Source organism: Schistocerca piceifrons, chromosome 3 (assembly GCF_021461385.2).
Source record: "Schistocerca piceifrons isolate TAMUIC-IGC-003096 chromosome 3, iqSchPice1.1, whole genome shotgun sequence".
NCBI lineage: Eukaryota > Metazoa > Arthropoda > Insecta > Orthoptera > Acrididae > Schistocerca > Schistocerca piceifrons.
Genome location: NC_060140.1, coordinates 758236203 through 758257979, shown reverse-complemented (window position 1 = coordinate 758257979; position 21777 = coordinate 758236203). Strand labels below are relative to the sequence as shown.

The 21777-nt window shown below is 41.2% G+C and overlaps 1 protein-coding gene across 1 annotated transcript in view; it reads right to left on the bottom strand.

Moving 5' to 3' along the window:
- Positions 1-21777, bottom strand: part of LOC124789763 — a 239477-nt gene that overhangs the window by 80022 nt on the left and 137678 nt on the right. The window contains exons 5-6 of the mRNA XM_047257218.1: positions 8385-8522; positions 3620-3695 (exon numbers count right to left, since the gene is read on the bottom strand). Of these exons, the coding sequence (XP_047113174.1) occupies positions 3620-3695; positions 8385-8522 (214 nt within the window). The remainder of the gene's footprint in view (positions 1-3619; positions 3696-8384; positions 8523-21777) is intronic.

Below are 21777 nucleotides of genomic sequence, written 5' to 3'. Positions count from 1 at the left end.
AATGAACTTGTGAATTCTGTTGTGTAGGCATATTCTGCAAATTGCTAACATATATCATATTTATCATACATGTACATCATACTTACCATACATTTAAAGTTCCACTTATTGCATTCATGAGTGGAGAAGAAAGAATCTCCTCAAATCTCATACACTCATATGCAATCTGGGATTTGTGACATGATTAACTTTTTTAAAGTACTGGTATTTGTCAGTTCAAATGTTTCAATATACTCTCCTAAGCTGAGCAGATGTAAAATCTGCTTTTGCATCACTTCTGAATCGAAAGTATTATACATGCCTAAAACCCTATTAACACTGATAAAAGCAAGCTGTTGCAGCACTAATAATTCCAGAGACAAATCTAATGATGCAAGAAATTTTAATTCCAAGTATTTGAGGCAAGGGATGTATGTGTGATGTCATATTTATTAATAACCAGATTTTGGTTCACATTGAAACAAACTTTTATTGTATTGGGGAGCAGCAAAAGTGGCAGCTTATAGAGGTAGGTCAGTTCTTTCACCTCTCATCATCCCTCCATTTGTGAATGCCAATGAGAAGTCTTGGGCCTAATCTGGCTTGGACTATGTTTAAGTGCAGACTGTTGCCATGGTCTCACTTCTACCACAACTGCTTTCCAGGCAGAATCATAAGAAGCGCTCTCTCTCTCTCTCTCTCTCTCTCTCTCTCTCTCTCTCTCTCTCTCTCTCTCTCTCTCTCTCTCTTACTTACTCTCCACAGTTCCTATTCCTTTACCACATAGTGCCCTGCTCATCACTATCGATGATGCCTCCCTTTTCACTAACATCCCTAATGTCCATGGCCTGGCAGCTATGGAACACTAACTTTCCCAATGTCTCATGGATTCCAAACATACAGCCATCTTTCTGGTCATCATGGCCAACTATATCTTCAGCCACAATTATTTCATCATTGAAGACTTCACTTAGGAGCAAATCTGTGGCATAGCAATGGGCACTCATACCACCATCATATGCCAACCTATTCATGAGTCACCTACAGGAATCCTTCCTAACCACCCAGAACCCCAAATCACTCACCTTATTTAGATTCATTGGTGCCATGTTTGTGGACCGTGGACGAGGACATCATATCAACATTACTCCAGAACCTGAAACACCTTCTCCCCATTCACTTCACCTGGTCCTCCTCATCCAAACAAGCCCCCTTCCTGTATGTTGACCTCCAACCCAAAGATGGATATATCAGTACTCCATCTATATCAAACCTATAAATCAGTCAATCATCAGAAATACCTACACTTCAACAGCAACCACCAATTCCATACCATGAAGTCCCTTCCACACAGACTGGCTCCCCTGTGGCCATCAGATCTGCAGTTATGAGTAGTCCCTCTCCAGATATATTGATGGTGTCACAGAGGCCTTCACAGACCATAATTACCCTCCCGAACTTGTACAGGAACTGATTTCCCATGCCTTATCTCTCCAGTCACCCACCACCTCTCAGAGACCCACACTGTGGAGGAGCACTGCCCTTGCGACTCAGTACCAACCAGGACTGTAGCAAGTGAATCACATTCTCCACTCATCATCCCCTGAAATAAAGAATATCTTATCCTTTTACCTTCCCACCCCTACCATAGTGGTATTCTACTGTCCACCGAACCTACACAATCCATCCATGCTCATAATCCCTTGCCTCATGGCTCATGTCCTTTTAATAGACCTAGATATAAGACCTGTCCTCTTCATCACCCTCGCTTGCGACTCCCACCCTCTAACCCCACCCCCATCTACTCCAGTACAGTCACAAGCATCATTTCTCCCATCAAAGGCAGGACTACCTGTGAAAGCAGTCATATGGTCTACAAGCTAAGCTGCAACCAATGTGCTGCATTCTAGGTGGGCATGACAACCAACAAGCTGTCTGTCCACATGAATGGCCACTGACAAACTGTGGCCAAGAAACGCCCGGACCACTCAATTGTTGAGCAACACTCGCCAACACAATGTTCTTCACTTCACTGACTGCTTCACAGCCCATGCCATTTGGATCCTTCCTAAGAGAGAGAGAGAGAGAGAGAGAGAGAGAGAGAGAGAGCGAGCGAGCGAGCGAGAGAGAGAGAGAGAGAGAGAGAGAGCGAGAGCGAGCGAGAGAGAGAGAGCGAGCGAGAGAGAGAGAGAGCGAGCGAGAGAGAGAGAGAGAGAGCGAGAGAGAGAGAGAGAGAGAGAGAGAGAGAGAGAGCAAGAGAGAGAGAGAGAGAGAGAGAGAGAGAGAGAGAGAGAGAGAGAGAGAGAGAGCGAGAGAGAGAGAGCTATTATTCCATCCTGGATTTTCCACTGTGTTTCAAGACACATAGAATCAAAGTAAGTGGTATATGAATTAATTACAAACCTTAAAGACAAAGCCAGTATAGAGAAAATCTTATTGTCACCACATATTGCAACAGGAAAGGCATGTGGTGATTCATTACAAAACATACAGGTAGTATTAACTAAACGAACACTGCTTTTAGCCTTGTTTCACAATTTATTATTAATGTTAGTGTACAACCTAGGATTCAGGTTTTAAGCCCATTTTCAAGTACGCTACTGACGTAATTTACAATGTTTCACCAAGAACCCGCAGTTGATTCAATTAAAATGATACAGATAGTATTTTTGGAAGTATAGTCAATTGAAACATGTGGTCAAGAAATAACTTTTCAATCCCTCAAATACTTCCAGAAAGACATTTTTTATCATACTGTATTCTTATTTTATGATCATGGAGATTATTCTATAAGGAGAACTGGGGCAGATGTGTTACACTACAAAACTGCTTTCATAGGTGACCACCATCAGAGTGAATGAATTCCCAAAATCTTTGGTATTCAGGCACAGAAAATGCAATGATGGACAAGAGATTCTTATGGATACATCAAATATTGAAACATCTTGAGGAACTTTTCTGAGAAAAAGCCACATCAGAATTCAAACCATCATAGCCCTCTTACGTATCTTAATGAAACATGGCTAAATCAGAATCACCCCAAAAAGCACATTTGGCATGATTCAAATGGTAACGGCAGTTTTTCAGTAACAAATGGCAAAGAGAAGACAGTATTCACTGTCTGTCATACAGGAGCATCTGAATCTGGTTTTACTGACAGTCCAAAGCTAACATTTACAACCTGTAAATCCAGTAATATCATGAAGAGACCAATAATGATGCAAATAAATGCTGTTTTTTAGTTTATATGATTTAGAAGATGTTTCTGTAGTCATCACAGATAATGTCAGTTATCATTAAAGAAGAATGAGAAAAAGTTCCTAATTTAAATACAGAAAGAGTAAGAACTTGCACAGTGTCTGTTGTTGTTGTTGTTGTTGTTGTTGTTGTTGTTGTTGTTGTTGTTGTTGTTGTTGTTGTCGTCGTCGTCTTCTTCTTCTTCAGTCCTGAGAAAAATGCAGGATAGACCAAGTTTCATTTACAATACATCATTTCCGTTACACAACCCAATTACAATATTGCACACTAGAGCAATATTTTAGAGCAGGCCATATATGCAGTCTGAAAGCAGAACTTTTTTCTTATTTCACAAACTTAACTGCAATATTTTATGAAAAATACTGTAGATTACAATACTTACCATTAATGGTGATATTAGCATACTGGCTACCAGAATCCCAGTGCTATTTTCTATTAGACCAAGAGCTGCAATCAATCTATAAGAAAATTCTATTCTGAGCATTATTCTCAAATATATACATCATCATAAAATACATGAGCTTAATGTACAAGAACATTTAGAAGAATAGAATCCTACTTAAAAGAAAACCACTAATATTTATTACATACAGCATCTCTAGAAGAAACTAATATTATCAGTCTTAAAATAATCATTAGATTACCTCATAGTGCCAAAAGCTGTGTGTGTGTGTGTGTGTGTGTGTGTGTGTGTGTGTGTGTGTGTGTGTGTGTGAGAGAGAGAGAGAGAGAGAGAGAGAGAGAGAGAGAGAGAGAGAGAGAGACCATCCAGTCTGATGTATTAATGTATGATCCAGCAAAACATCTCCCACAGATGAGACAGTTAAAGTCTTACTGATGACTGCTGAAGCATTCACAACAAAGACTCAGAGTTTGAAGCACTGCTTAAAAGCAGTGGAGCTTATGTAACATTAAGTACATAAGAACTTCTAAGACAAACTCGAGGGTAGTGAGATTTTTTTGAAGTACATGAAAATGTATACTGGAAGGACAGCTCCATATGAGCTCTAATTTATTGAATTTTCCTCTTGTGATCATTTTTTGAAATATATGTTGGAGTAAATAATAAACTGTGACTTCTTGTAACATACACACTTAGAATTTCAACAATAAGTCTCTTCATGTTGCACAATGCTTCTTTTAGTATCTGCCACTGGAGTTTGTTGGGCATCATCTTAACAGTCCACTCCTGAGTAAATGATTCAATGACAAAGTGCATCACTGTTGGAACTTCTCTGTTTATTCTATTAATCCAACATGGTAAGGTTCCAGACTAATGAACATTTCTCCAGACTCTCTCAAATGAGTATTTTGAAAGTCACTTATTTTGTAGATAAATTACATCTCCTTAAAAGTCTCTCTATGATTCTTGATCTGACATCTGTTCTTCCTACTCCGTTTTATGTGGTCATTCCACTTTAGGTCACTCCAGTTGGTTACTCCTAATTATTTCATGGTAATTATTGTTTCCAGGGATTCATCACTAATAGTGTAATCCAACATTAGTGACTTTCTCTGGCTATTTATGTGCGACACATTACATTTATTTACATTCAGAGTCAACTGCCAGTCCCTGTTCCAACTGTCTATCCTCTGCAGATCTTCCAGAATTTCACTGAAGTCTTCTGTCATTGAAACTTTCCTCCACAAACAGCCTCATAAAACCTCCATTGTTATTCAATAGATCATTTATGTGAACTATAAGTAATAGCAGTTCCATAACACTCCCCTGGTATACTCCCAAAACTACCTTTAAAGTTGTCAAAATACAACAGTAATATTGACATACAACTACGTGGATCTGTGAAACAATCTTTCTTGGAAATGGAATGACCTGCACTTTTCCCAATAGCTAGATACCCCGTATTGCTCCAGTGACCTACAATAAACTACTGCTAAAATCTTGGTATGTTATTATGGACAATCTCTGCAGAACATTACAAGCATTTCATCTGGTCCAGTTGCCTTTCCACTGTCTGCAGTTTTAGTTGATTTTCTATTTTAGCATCACTTGTCTCAGTATCTGCCATTTACCATTCATTTGATGATGAAAGGATTAACATATGACCTTCTGCAGTGAAACAATTTTGGAAGACCAAATTCAGTATTTAGACTTGCCATCTTTCATCGCCTGTTTTGGTGCCAGTGTGATTACTGTATGACTTAATAGACAATTTCAATTCACCTACTGGCTTTAATTAAGACCAAAACTACTTAGGATGTTCAGTCAAATTGTTTGGCAAAATTTTACTGTGGAATTCATTGAGTGCTACTCATGTCTCTCCTCTCACACTCATTTTTGCTTCAGTCAGCTTCTATTTACCTACCAGTCTTGTACTTTGATTAAATTGGATATGAAGCTCTCTAAGCTTTTGTAACAACTTTCTAACACGACTACTCAACCATGGTGGCTCTGTCCCATCCCTCTCAACCTTTCTTGACACATAGATGTTTAAAACATATTATGTGATGTTTTTGGTTTTACCCATTTGTGCTCCAAACCTTTGCCCTCAGTGCTGAATATTTGATATCGACTCCGAAGATACAATGCAATTTGTATCCTCTCATTCTTGATGACCAAAAATATTTTCCTACCTTTTTTAAAATTCCTTGTAATACTTGATGTTATGATTCTTATGATCGCCAATTCTCTCCTCAACAAAAAGTTATTCAAAAAGTTTACGTTTATTAGTTACCAGAAGATCCAAGACATTGCTCTCACACATCAGTTCTGTAACTACCTGCTCCACCCTTTCTATAGATGATGATTGGACATCTCCACCAGTTACAATAGCATAGTCAGAAAACTCACTTGCAATATTCTCCAAGTTGAATAAGTGCTCTGGCTTTACAGCTCCTGACTCAGGATGTCTATAAAAGCATCTGATTACCATTTTAACCAGCTTTGATGCTTACTCTTATTGAAACTGTCGCATTCTGCATCTGTAGTACTTCCGCAGATACTAGAAACTTACTTAAGGCAATAAATAAGCTCACAATTTATATTCCAGTCTGAAGTTAGGATTTCACCATTGTTCATTTCTGGTTCTAGAAAACTTTCTGTTCCTAATACCATGTGTGGTTTATTATTTTTAGTAAGTGTAACTAATTCTCAGACCTTACCATGGTTGCTCCTGCAGTTACTAATAATACATTTACATTACCTTTTTTGATCTGTAGGGCCACAAAATCTGCGGTGAATAGTATTGTTGATTGTCTTTGATTTCAGGTATGAATTTTACGATTGTGCAAATAAGTTTTATTTAGATTAGAGGAACCCTTGTTTAGGGTTCCTCTGATCTAAATAACCGTTTTGTGCACACCACACTGTTATCCATGTCAGCTATTAATGGGGCCCCTAAAATTCTCCATTCAATAGCAGAGGTTGAGAAATTAGTGTCCAACATTGCTGCAGAACCATCTGAGTCTCTGGTATGGACTTTCAACTGGACTCCAGACTAGAGAGTGGTAATCAATTCTGTGTAGGATACTGCAAAAGGTGAACAATGCTTATACTCCACACGCAATGCTAGCTACCTATACCAACAAAGCTAACTTACAAAGAAATTAAGAATAGCCTTAGAACCCAGGCAACAAATGTTGTTCATGATAACATGAGCAATTGTCCACAGCCAGAGGTACCCACTGTTTTCCAATATCCACCATAAGAGGCTGCTCCACATCTTGGATGAGATGACCTGACAGGAATATCAAGTACACACTGGCATTCTTTCCCAACTAACTTGCTGTTTTGTTGTGGAGCTCCATTACCTATGTAACATTCAAGCTCCCAATAACCAACATACCTTTCCTCTCTAACTACCTAGACTCAGCAGGAAAATAAGCCTCTGATAGCTAATCAGGCAAGGCACCCATGCTGGCTCACATATATTACCAACAATGGGCAGCATCCTGTACCTTTTGATAAGATGTAAAGGGGAAGCTGTGCAACCTGTTCCCACTTTTGCCTTCCATCAGAGATATGCAAGCTCATCAGTGTCTGTCACTAGCCCTTAAATGAGGGCAAACTATTCAGATGATACACATTGTAAGGAACAGTGGAATTGGTGTTGCCAGGGTATTCCAGCAGCACCAGAGGTGTTGTGGTTTTCACCACTGGTGCTCCATCATTGCTACAACAGGGCAGCAACCTGAAACTTGTCAACATTGGCCAACACAGTTTCTAGCAGTTTCTAGACAGCAGCCAATTATCCTTGTTTCTCCACAATATCAACATAATTCCTAGCCATTTTCTACTATGCAACAACTACATAAAATGACAAAAATTCACTAACCAATCAGGGACTAATTGTGAAAGAAGAGACAGGCCACAAAATAAAGTGACACTAGTGTTCACAGTGGAATACAACTTAACTACAAAAGTAATTTCTTTACACAAATGATCAAAAAATATACAAAGTCTTACAACAAAATAAATAACACAACTAAACACAAACAAATAAAGAGTTACTGTTCACTTCCACTCAGTAGTATGCACAAAGGCTTTCAAGCAGTCCTCCTCCTCATGTTACACATGTGAATGGAATGTAAAGAAGCCTTCAGAACTGGTCTGAGGGGGAGCTTCTTCTGCCATGCATTTCACAGTGGTTTACAGAGTATGGATATAGATGTTCATGTAGAAGCATGTAAGAACACCACTAAACTAAATGATGTATACGGTACATCTACAAACTATGAGCTGATGCTGCTGGTGCTGGTGGTTGTGCTGCTGAACTCAAATTTCATCAATTAGGAAATGAGACAATGAGTTTTGCTACCTGGGCAGTAAAATAACATGGTGGCTAAACTAGAATGAATATAAAATGCAGACTAACAATAAGACATTCAGTGTTTCTGAAAGAAGATCAAATCATTAAAATTCAACACAGTTCAGTGTCAAAAAGTTTTTTTTGACAGGATGTATCTGGAGTGTAGCCTTGCATGAAAGTAAAACAGTTCAGACAAGAAGAGAACATATTTTAATTATATTTACTTTTAAATTATTTATATTATTTTAACTATCTATAATCACTACAGTCGAACCCTTACATGTAAATAAAATACCAACATATGAAGTAATTTGCCCATTTTATTGATTTCATCTTTCAGTTCTGTTTTCTTAACACTATAAGAAGAATAAAACCTACCCTGCAATCATTAATAGAACCAAAAAGTCAAATGTAAGTAAGGCATCTGATTTAACTCCCTCAACAACTTCAGCAACAGTTATCCGTGCTTTCACAGATGCCACTAAACGATTCCATGTAGAAATATCTTCTTTGCTTCTGAAACAGAAAGCACATTATATTTTAATACAACTTAAATGAGCATTCCTTAGAATCTATTGTATTGGTTTAGGCCGCAAAAACAACTACAAGCATATGCCCCCATCTCAGAATTGTAGAACACTTCACATTAATCCCAATTGATGGAAGAGAAGACAGCTGAAAAAACAGACATGGAGAAACATCTATAAAGTACACCATAGAGAAACAAAGGTCATGAACTAAAAATTAAATTTCTAGAATGGATAAAAAGAAAATGTGGTCGACAAGCAGTGTTTCATTCACTAAAATGGCCAATAACTCAGAAGGCAAACAAAAACAAGAATGTAAGTGGTTAAAAAAAAGGGCATTCTGTCAGGAAATGGTGGACAGTCAGAGGTTGAGTGTAATGAGTTCAAACTGGTGGGAGAGCACCACTTAACAAATGTCAATGGCTAAAAAGACAGTGCCCAATACGCAACCTTACTAAAATGATCTCCTCATGACAGGAGGGTTGGCAACATGGATATCATCAGAGTGAATGTAAAAACTAGTGGGCTGAGGTACAGCATCAGTGGCCTCATCTCCTGTCAGACTGATGTAACCAGGAACCCATATAACCATCACAGTGACTCCATCAAGAATGAGCAAGTGTCAGCTTTCCTGGAACTGTTACACCCAGGGATGGATGGTGTACAGCACACAGAGGCTTTGAAAGGCACTAAGAGTGTCAGAGCAGGTGACTGAAAAGCTTGAGTTGCCGGATGTACTGCGTGGCCTGATACAGGGTGAAGAGCTCTGCTGTAAATACTGAGTGGTGTTCCAGAAGCCCATACTGAAAAACATAGGTGCCAATGATGAAGGCACACCCAACAATACAGTCAGTCAGAGCGATCACTGAACACAAAAGTACTATCGCGAAGTTCTGTATGAAGATCATGAAACTGAAGGCAACAGAGTGAGACTGGAGTTTTGTCCTTAGGAAGTGAATGAAGGCTAAGGTGAACACGGACCATCATAGGAAGCCAAGGTGGCGAAGGGTTCCCACCCACTGGGAAAGTTGCTGGTAGCGTGAAGTTGAGCTACCAGAGCAAGAGTCGAAAGTGAACTCTAGGTGGTAACAGAGAAGAGGGACATGCCCCATACTGATGATCAACAGAATCATCAAAAAAGGAAGCATAAAATGGGTGGTCATACATGGCAGACAAATGAGGAGAAAGTCACAGTGGTACCACAGCAGTAGTTCCGCAGCTTCTGCATACAGACACCCATACAGGCTAGTGTAAAAGGAACCAGTGGCCAAATGGCTGCCACAATGTGGATAGTTTTGAGACAGCATAAAAGTGATGGACATGCAGATGTGTAAACCAATCACCCATAGTCTAGTTTTCTAGGTCAAGCACAGAGGAGGACAGTTTGATCTGCTCCTCAGGAAGTACCACTGATGACACACAGGATGTTGATGGACTGCGTACAGTGGGCTGCCAGGTAAGACACATGGGAGGACCAAGAAAGAGCAACACATTCAAGATTTAAAGACAATGGAAGAAACCAATTGTGCTGCCAGAAATTCATACAAATAGGTTTGTCAGTGGAAAAATGAAAGCCACTGTCAATGCTCCATGAGTAAAGACGACCGAGACCTCCATGGACCTGCCTAATTGAGTGGCAACTTCAGTGACAAGTGCAATAGATGGCAAAATCATCAAGGAAAATGGAGCAGGAGATGCACAGTGGGACACAGGCCTTTATAGGGTTAATGACACTAGCAAAGATGACAATGCCCAGGATGGAACCCTGAGGCACACTGTTTTCCTAGATAAAGGTGTCTGATAAGGCAGAACCTCATGTACCTTGAAAACTTGGTCTTTTAAAAATTCCTGGAGGAAACTGATCATGTGGCCACAGAAGCCCCACATGTACAAAGTACAAAGGATACCAGTCCTCCAGCAGGTGTTATAGGTCTTTTCCAAATCACGAAACATAGCCACAGTCAGGGATTTCCACAGAAAACGACTCATGACATGGGTGGGCAAAGTGATGAGATGATTAACTGCAGAATAGTGTGCTCAAAATCCACACTGTACAGTGTTTAGTAAATTGCCACCATACTAGCTGGGCATGAATCATATGTTCCATCATCCAGCAAAAACAGCTGGTGAGAGAACTGGGGCAATAGCTAGAAGGAAGGTGTTTGTCCTAGCCAAGCTTAAATATCAGTATGACAGCAGCTTCATGCCAGCATCTGGTAAATGTCCACTCTGCCCAGATGCAGTTGCACGTCTGAAGCAGAAAGTGCTTGCATGCTAGAGAAACGTGCTGCAACATCTGAATGTGAACATTGTCTGGCCCTGGGGTGGAGGATCAGGATGAAGTGAGAGCATGATATAACTCCCTTATAGTAAAGGGAGCATTGTAGCATTCTTGATTCTGAGAAGAGAGGTGTATTGCCCAAAATTCCTGCTCATTTCCAATGGAGGAAGGCAGGGTGATAGTGGAAGGAGGTCGAAGTCTCTGGGAAACGGTGGCCCAAGGTGTTTGAGATAGCAATAGGGTCCACGATGAATCGTCTGTTACTGTCAGGCTGGAAATTGGGGAATGGATCTTTGTCCCAGAGAGCCATCAGAGATTGGCCCACATGACAGAAGAGGGAGTCTAAATGTTAAAAGAACTAGTGAATGAAATCCAGCTAGCTATTTTGCTATCCCAAAGAATGTGACAACACTGTGCATGCAACTGTTTATAATTAATCCAGTTTGCCATCATAGTATGATGGTTAAAAACACAGAGAACATGTCTCCATGTGCAAGTTGCATTGTCCCACACCTCAGTCCACCAAGGGATTGACACACAGCATGCTAAAGAGGAAGTGCGAGGAGCGGAGCATTCTGCGGTGGTACAGATAACTTTTGCAAGATATCCTACTGGAGAAATGTTGTTTGTTGAAGGTCGCCAGGGAGGAGTAAAGCCTCCAGCCAGCCTTAGTAAGCTGCCATTTGGGTGTGCATGTGATTGGGGTAGGAGTCAGGAAATGGACAGCACACGGGAAATGGTCGCTTGAGTGTGTGTCAGAGAGAACAGACCACTTGAGATGATGGGCAAGCTGGGCAATGTGGGAGGATATGTCCAAATGGGAATAGGTATATGTGGAGTCTGAAAGTGATGTGGATGCTCTTGTGTTAAGGCAGAAGAAGTTAAGTTGATTGAGAAAGTCAGCCAAGAAGGCACCTCTCAGACAGGTTCTGGGAGAACCCCAAAGGGGATGGTGCACATTAAAGTCACCAAGCAGCAGAAAGGAGTCAGTTAGCTGCCCAATAAGCTGGATAAACTCTGCTCTGGTGACATGGAATGACTGAAGAATGTAAACGGTACAAAGATAAAAGGTCAAGTAAGGAAGGAAAAGGCAAACTGCAACAAGTTTATGGCAGGTAGTGAGGGAGATGGGTTGACTACAAACATCATCTTGTAGCAGCAGCATGACTTGCCCCGATATTTTTTTTTTTTTGGGGGGGGGGGGGGGGTGATTGAATTTTGGGGGAGGAGAGGAAGGGAGCTGATTATTTTAAGAGGAAATCTCATTGCCCCACACTGCCAAATCAGGAGGGAGGTGCTTTTGTGATGATATGTTTTTCCTCCCATGGTTAGTGGCATATAGCTTTTGCACTTGCTTCTGACTCTTCAATGCTGGTACATCACAACCATGATACTTACTTTCCTTGACCCTGTTGTATGTGAAAGATATTTGCACTCTTTGTACCACTTTGTCTGCTGAGTACAGTTGCCAAATGGTTTGTCAGATTTAGAGCAAATGAGAAAATAATTAGTGACTTCCACCTCATCTGCTCCAGTGCCTTTAGAATTGCATAGAGCTCTACATTAAGAAATCCATACAATGTACATTGTCTTCATCTGGTAGTTGAACTCTCAAGGCAGTGTCAGGAGAAACTAATGAATAGCCATTTACAGTCATTGGTATAAATATTTTTGATGTTCACCTAAATATACAGAAAAGGTGTATTTAAAAATGATGTATTAAAAATTTTCTTGAGTTTTGTCAATTTCAAACCCAGCCTGGACCTCAATTCCAACCAGGGAAGATATTTGCTCAATTTTGTATTAAAACATTAACCATCAAATCACACACTGTTCCTTCTCTAATACTTGATGATCGTACTCAACATCAGAAATTTGCATACATGAGTTCACATATGAAGATTAAGAGTTGAGTAATTTGGAAGAAAATGGAAATTGCATACACATGGCACTATGAGGAAATTCCACTTATGGTAAAAGGTTGTTCCCCAGCCTCAGCACAGAAGCTAAATATCTGGCACTATCCGGAAGCTCCTGTCACCAGTATTATTTCAGGATAGGTATCATAATTGCTTTCTTCCATGAATTAATGGATGCATAGATGCAGTGATTACTTCTGAAATAATAAAAGTTTACTTCATTTTTCATCAGCACCCACATATTTTATGATTTTGTGATGCAGCTGATAGAGTGTAAGAATTATTACAATGAATGTACTTTGCTCTCTCTGATAATGCATTTAACTCTTGGCCAAAAAATGTGAGAGATAGATACGAAAGCAGATGGATTGCAATTACACACTTAAGTGCTGCCTGCCTGTTAGCCATGGTCAAATATTATATTCCTCCATGATGGGACTCGTTGTTTGCCAGGTTTAACAGACAGTATTGTGACAGACACACCAACAGTGATGATGATCATGATGTGATGCAATGCGACACTCATTCATTCATTCATTTATATTCCACAGATCCCCATTAAGAAGGCAACCTTAAGGACTGTGGAATTAATCAAGGTACACATTAGCAAAAGATAAGGGAACTGTACAGAGTTAATCCATATACTGTGTTAACCATCAAAGAATAATAACCTCATAAATATAATAAAATTATTTTAAAGGAATATCACTACTTTGAAAAAGCTGCTGCCTCCTCTTTTATACTAAGTAGCTACCATTTTACTGCTATTGGTAACTTAATATTTACTTTAATGCAATGATATTTTTAAACAGGAATACCTGAAGTTACCTGCATCTATGACTACTGAGCCCTATTTACAGTACTTTACTAATTGTCATGCAGCTTCATAATAAAAATTGCTTTTTGCTGGTTTGCTGACAGAACATTTCCAATCCTTCACTGTATATATTCAGGTAATTTGTAGGAAAAGTGGTTAATCATAAATGTTAGGTTTCTTTTGAATTGGTAACAGGAAGTGTATATAAAAATAAACCAACACCCTTGTCTTTTGGTCATCACAATTAGATACACTTTCAAGGCTAAAACACTGTTAGCAGAGCTCCTTGATTAGTTGATGTGCACACTGACAATTTAAATTTATTATCCAAGTGGACACCAAGGCATTTTATACAGTTGTTTCATTTAGGGAGAGACTGCTTACTTCTAGTGCTTACGGGTCATTATTGCTTTTGTTTCTAAATGCATATCCCAAGTTGTCACTAGACTAAGACAAACAGTTGATTGTGGGCCTCTTGTAGGCCTGATCAGCTAACATTCAAGTTATATCTGCTAAGGTTGAGTTTGGACTCTTTATTAGTATGTTTATATCATAAGAAAACTGTAGTGCCATCACTGCCTATACCATGGCCCTTGCCACCAAGTGTCCACAGGTCACATGTCACACACCCTACAGCCAGACATTCCTTATTCATACCCTGCATATCCCAGCTGGACAGTTCAGCCTTCACAGTAACACAGCAGGACCCTGCTGCTATACCTAAATCAAATAGCTGCATGGCTATACTGCACCAAACATGCTGTGTCACACCACCAGTCTCATAAACAGTCGGCATAGCCCTATGCTACCAAGGCTTTATAAGCACACACAGCACCTCACTTGGCAGCCTCATCTTGGAATTCACACCATTTGGGTGTGAATTCTATCTATTGACTATGCCTGGAAGTGGACTGTTCAGGAACTACTACTACTTGGCACTTGAGCCTTTTAGGTTTATCTACGAAATATACTGATCATCATAATCCGGTGGTGGCACAAGCTCAGTTGTTGAAGTATTTTACTGTTTTCTGTTCTGTTTTTCTGTCATCACTTGTAGAGGAATACACCTTGTTGATTACCCCGTGCTTTTGTTGTTTGTTGTTTCATCATTTACAGATACATCAAAGTAGTTGTGACAGAGGCTGGTTATTGTATTAGTTTCCATTTTCTACATGACAGCATGTGCACACTTTCCAGCCCTGTGTCCAATCACATCTGATGGAGGATCATTGTAGAGTTATTTTTTGTTTCCAGAGCAGACAGTGTTGATATTCACATCTTGGGTGAAGCACCTTTTTGGTTGTTTTTCTTTCATACATCTCATCTTCTTTGTCACTTTTTTTTTTTTACCAAGGTAGCTATCTGACAAGAGGAAACAGCATTGTTACACAAACTTCCCCAGTTTCAGTCAGTGCAGTTTGCTCAGCTGATGGACAGAGTGACATTGTTTTTGAAGGACCAACAGCTTCTGCAGGAAGCCATGCTTCAATGCTTTAACCAAGCCGATGACAACAAACTTTGACCGGCTTCACCTTTCTATAATTTCAATGAAGCCATAGAGGTGTGGGTCACATACATACTGCAACTGTGACAATACTTTTTGGTCTACAACATGTTGGATAATGTTCAACATTCACATTTTTTCCTGGGTTGGTGTAGATAACTTGTGCACTTTCATTAAGCTCCCCTCACAGTACACCACCATGATGAGGTTGGAGAGAGGAGTTTGATAGCATCACTGCCTGCACCAAGCTACAACATAACTACAAGTCATGTGTCACACCACCTATAGCCAGCCATTCCTGTGTCATGTGCAGTTCCACCCAGCAGAACAGAGCAGGCACAGCCTTTGTGGTAACATAGCAATGGATGATTGGCATACCCAAATAAAATAGCCATATGACAGTGCTGCACCAATCACACTGTGCCATGCCATCGTACATTCATTGATGGCATGCATATCCCTACGCTGCTAGGGCTGTATAAGCAGATGCACCACCTTGCTCAGCAGCCTTGTCTTGGACTTCACAGTTGCTGAAAAAATGGTTCAAATGGCTCTGAGCACTATGGGACTTAACATCTATGGTCATCAGTCGCCCAGAACTTAGAACTACTTAAACCCAACTAACCTAAGAACATCACACAACACCCAGTCATATAGTTGCTGACACCTCAACTTCACACTATGCAGTTTGCCCTCATCTGTATTACCAACTACACCTTAAACTGGACTATACAGGGGCTACCAATACACAGCACTCAAGCCATCAGGCTCATCCAAGGACTTTGCTGAATGCCATCCCAGATGTAGTGTTAGCACAGTTATTAAAGTATTGCATTGTTCTGTTTCATTGGCTTCAGTTGTACAGGAACAAATCCCATTGATTATTCATGCCTTCTGTTATTTACTGTTTCATCTTTCATGGATACAACACACACATTATTGTTTTTGACCTACCCTTTAAATTCATTTGAAGATCACTTATCCAGCTTAAGAACAATGATGGACACAGTGCTGATCTTTGTGGGACCCATACATGAGGTTTGCCTATTCTGAAATAGTTATTTTGAAAATAAAACATTATATCAATAACACCATCTATTTTTTGATATGAAGGTGAGACCACATTGAAGCAAGAAAGATGTTGTTAATGCTGTAACTCTCATTAGTCAAGCACAGTTTTGAGAGCCAAATGCATTCAAAAGGTTACAAAATACATCAACAGGCTATTTCTTCATTGTTCAGTGCTGCCCGAACTTCATGTATGAGTCTTTTGCACAAATCGTGTTAATTCAACAGTGGGTGGGAGCAGTACAGGTGTGAATAACGAGCTGGAATATGTAATGGGTTCTCATACACCATTTCTGCTGATGATACTCCAATATCCAGTTTGTACACTTTGAAAAGGTCTAAAAGGACCAAGGGAAGGGCCTCAATACATTTATCGCATTGGCACATGTTAGCTTCCACCTTTCTACCATACCATTGCTTGTGAGATGGTAGCTTATTGTACAGTGACACTGAAAACCACACAACTTTGACAATTCTTGGAACAATATAGATTCAAATTGCCAGCCCAGATCTGCAGTGAAGCAGAGGGGCAACCAAACTGTACTATCCAGGAATGTCTGATGGGTGTGGCTTATGCCAGTCAAACATATCTGTCCACCACTTTAGAAAGGTATCTGTAGCCCTCAGAAGGTGGAAGGGGGCCTATGAAATTGATGTGGGTGTGGACAAATCTTGCTGGAGAGCCTTGTCTGCTCATTATTGGTCTGTATGTGTCATTCTACTTCACACTGCTGGCAATGAACACATGAATGAGCCCAAGCATTAGCTATATATTTAGCCAATGACTACACAAAATGGTCATTCAATACCTTAACAGTCATGTTCACTCCTGGTTGTCACACATTGCTGACATTGTTGAAAGCAGCTTTGCAAACTTTTGGTAAAATGAGAGCCCTGATATCTGCTGAAAGACATTAACTTCATGCCTGGCATTGGGATTTTGATGAGTTACAGCCCATTGGAAGTCGATGATGATTTTGGTTGAGGAGGCGCTCGACATCACGGTCATCAGCGCCCTGACAAAAGATCAACAGGAAGTCTCATGGGTGGGGACAAAGGCTGTCCCCACATGCAGAACAATTTATAACGTACTAAAGTCTGCCGCCCTTCCTCACCAGTTTAGGGATGAGGCCTGATAGTTCACAAAATTTCACCACTCTGTTAACACTGGTTTTGGTATCTGAGAGGACGGTGGGCAGATCTCCAGTGAGACCAAGGGATGCCCTGTTATACAGGACACACGTAGCCACAATATGCTGAACCGAAAGCGGCATGCCACAAACTTCACAGAAAGGTGGAGGCTGCCTGGGTTGTTGGGATGGCTTAGGTGGCTTCTGAAGGTGGGAAGTGGTATATGGCTTAGGTGGTAAGTCTATTGCTGACGGCTTCCGAGTGACATCAGTTGCAAGTGGAGCATTTCCCCCACAGGTACAGTGACAAGTGCATGTGCTCGTACTTTAATCTGTGGTCTGAGTTTGTGTGAAGGCATCACATTTAGCTATTGGTGTTTTAAGGGCTGATGCAAAAGAAGTTGCAAAAACTGGTGGTCGCATGGCTTTGAAAGCCTTTTTAGCTTCACCATAGGGTACGCATCTCTGTACTTTCAACTCTTGAATTTTCTTTTCCTCATTGTAAACCCCACACTTTCTGCTCCACACTGGGTGATCCCCAGAGCAGTTAACACATTTTGGAGGAAGTGTACAAGAAGTCCCTGACTCTTGAGCAGAGTCTCCGCAATTGCCACATGTAGCCTTCCTGTTACATCCCATAGTGGTATGGCCAAATCTTTGACATTTATAGCAGCACGTGGGGTTAGGAAAATATGGGCAAACCTTAAGGCGGATATAGTCGGCAAGGATATATTCCGGTAATTCGGTAGTACCAAATGTTAGAATAAACATTGCTATTTTTCCAATTCGCCACTGACTCTCCTCATATAATACTGCACCTCCTTGATGCCCACATTCTTCCACTCTTCACGCACCTTAAAGGGGTCCATCTCCATTATATTGGAGCAGGTAACCACGCCCTTACTATAGTTAAGGGCGTTATGCAATTCAGCCTCAATTGGGTAGTCACCTAGGCCTTACATCCTAGAAGCTTAGATATTTGGGTGGAATTAGCAGTTTCCACCAAAAGCGTTCCATTATGCAGAGCAAGCCTGATTCAACTGGGGTGCAGCAGGTGCCCCAGAGGTTGCTCGCTAAAGACTTTCACCTCAACAGCCATTCACCTCCTCAGCATGTAGCACACTTTGAGGTTGAGGTTTTTTTTTGTGGGTACCTTCCTCGCAGTCCAGGCAGTGAAGCCAAGACCCCCGTTCCCCGAAAAACACAACATTCCACCACTGCGCCGCACGGTGACAGAGGACTGGTAGCCCTTACCAGTCCCCAGCTCAGGAACCCCGGGGTCGCCAAGCCTGTACTCTAGCAAACGAATGCTGAGCCCCTGAGGGGCCCAGTGGCAGAGTCATCCAGTAAATGCACCATAGTTGTGGAACTGCAGCAGTCTAAGTTGTGGTGGGTTCTTTCCAGTCTATGGTATCTGCCAAACCACAGATGCACAAAAAACAGTTTTTCTTGATTTCTGCTCCTTTTATGTGGTGTATGTCTGTCATTAACTGACTGATGAGCTCTGGCTCTGAACTGCATGGCAAACACTTGTCACTACTAGCCTGAAAAGCAGAGTATCTGTTTGCAGCCAGTCTAAATTTTCACAGGGTGAGCTTCAATTTGTGGGTGGTAATATGTAACAGCCTCATTAATTGCAAGCAGTTCTGCCATATGGACTCTGCCACTGTTGTGTTGGTTGCAATTTTTTGAAAAAAAAAAATTTAACAGATACCAATGCTGGTCAATCTGTAGGTGTAGGGCTGCACCTGCTGCTGTTTGGAAAATGTCTGTGACTACTACCAGGTGCACAACTCTCACAGAGTTAGACTCTAGTTACACTCACCTGAAGATCGCAGAAAGCTCGTACCAACTCCAGGATTTCTCAGGCTTTTGCTGGCCCATGTGTTGTGGCCTGCTTGTGTCTTTGTGAGTGATGTTTGTGTAAGTGGTAGTGATAAAAATTGACTTCTCAAAAAACATCTTAACTACTGGTAGTCTGTTGGGTTTGGAAAGGCTTGTAGAGCTATCATCATCTATGGTAAAGGACAAATGCATCTACCAAAACTGCATGATCTAGGAAGGTCATTTATACTTTGCTGTTGGTGCACTTCCCTTCCTTCATTACTATGTCATGGTTACGTCATGGCTATGCAGCCACAGATTTACACTGGTGTCCAAAATTAAAGCAACAAAAGGAAATTTTGCAAGGGTGCATTTATTCTGCCACAAAATAATAGAAATAGGTGATGGAAATGTAGAAACAGTGTAAAGAATACAGAATGAAAACAACTGAAACATGAATAACAGTAGACAAAAATGTTCTTTGTTTTTCCAACTTAATAGATTCTCACACATATTCTGCCAACTGGTTAATGTGCTCAGTGTGGGCTGTGACCACTTCTGGCAGCATCACAGGCCTGACAACGATGGGGCATCCTTTGAATGATGTCATCAGTCTCATGATGAAGCAGTAATGCCCATTCTTCCTGCATAGCTGCTCACAGTCTTTGAGAGTGGTTGGTGGATGCTGTAATGATGCAAACCACCTCCCTAGTGCATCCCAGACGTGCTATACGGGATTAAAATTGGTAGAGTGACCAGGCCACACCATGCATGCAGTATCTTCCATTTCCAAGTTAACATCAACCACCCGTGCTCTATGAGGTCGAGCATTATTATCCATCAATATGACATCTGGGCCCACAGCACCTCACAACAGCTGCAAATGAGGTCCCAAGATCTCTTCACAATACCTGACAGTAGTTAAACCTTGCTGATTCACTCATACAATTTCATGAAGAGGGATTCGGATGGTAAACAATCTCTGTCCATGCCATTATAAATCATCCTCAATCTCGGTCCTTTTCCACAATGTTTGGGTTTCTAAGTCATGTTCCATATTTCTTCCAGATATTAATCCTTTGAGAATTACTCTCCAGACTAAATAGGTCATCATTTGTCCACCATTTGGCCATCCAGGTGGCATTTAGATGACTCCACTTTAGACATTCCCTTCTGTGAAGACGCATCAGAGGGAGACATACAACATGTCTCTGACAAAAGGTCACTTTGCCAAAGCCTTCTGCACACTGTTTGCCTTGATACAACATGTCCAGTGGATGTTGTGACCTCACATCCCAGTTACCATGCAGTACTAAGGTGGTAATGTTGCATCGTTATGGCCAAATAACAGTCCTCTCTTCTGAAGTTTCATGTCTTCAGTCCTGCCCTTGTCTTTGGGATACAGGTTTGGTCCCTATAAACTGGTGGCATACCCAAGAAACAACAGAATGATTCCAATTAAGCCATTGAACAAGATCAGTTTGTGACTGTCATGCTTCCTTTCTTTCTAGGGCCCTCCACCACAGATAGTCTGTTAGGCATATTCTCTGAGCCATACTGCACATCTGTAAGTGGGTACACAGTGATTGTGGATGTGGGGCTAGCTGGCAAACACTACCTTGTTTCATAGGTGCCCTGACAACATGATTGGCATGGTTGTCTGTTGACATTATTCTCCATTGACCAAAATGCCCTCTTCCATGCAGCATACATACATACAGTTGACAGTTCGTATAATTGTCGGGAGCAACAGACTGTCTTCACTACTACTGTGGTGGTCTTATACAGCCCATGGATGGCCTCAGATTGGTCGGCAATTACACACTGCTGTCAGAGACAGTGTCAGTATCTGTGCTGGTGGTGCCACTGCTTTTGTGGAAACAAACACATCAGGAAAGTGTCTGCTGCTTCTCCACATCAAGTGCTCGTTTCCATGCATTGCTCAGATAATATTCGCTATCATGGTTAAAGTTCTTTATCACTCATTCTTATTTCAACGGCCTCAACAGTTTGTATGATTATGTCATGAATTAGACACAGGATGGGGAAATAGTAGTTTGTTGCTTTAGTTTTGGGCAGCAATGTATTTCCCACATGTGGTGTTTACAAATTCAAGTATCTAGTGAGAACACTCCCTGCCGCCATTGGATAAGCAGCTGCCAGCAGCAAGTCGTATACTCCTAGCTCACTTATTTGTTACATAGTTTTGTATAGGAGGTGTAATTTCGAGTTTTAGTTACTGTAATCGTAAATTCAGGCAGATTGTAGTGCAGTCATTAGGCATTTGTACAGGTTAGTTCATACATTCTTTGCGTGTTTCCCTTGCGTTATCTAGGCACAGACTCATGTTTCAGTAACTGTTGTTCAACATCCATTAGAATGGACAGGGACTGTGATTGCTGTGTTCAGATGAGGGCTGAGTTGGCATCCCTTCGGTCACAGCTGCAGGCAGCGCTGACTTCGGTCGCGCAGCTTGAGGCTGTTGCCAATGGGCACCACTGTGGGGAGCCGGACTTTGGTATGACGGGGATGTCAACCTCATCCCGTCTGTCCCCAGATCGATCTACTGCTGTGGTTGCCCCGGTTGCTGCCTGCAGTGGGGCTGAGCCCTCGCCTGTGGTTGATTGGGAGGTCGTTCCAAGGCATGGCAGGCAGCGAAAGACGTCCCCGGAGGCTGATCAGAAAGCCTCCCCGGTGCGTC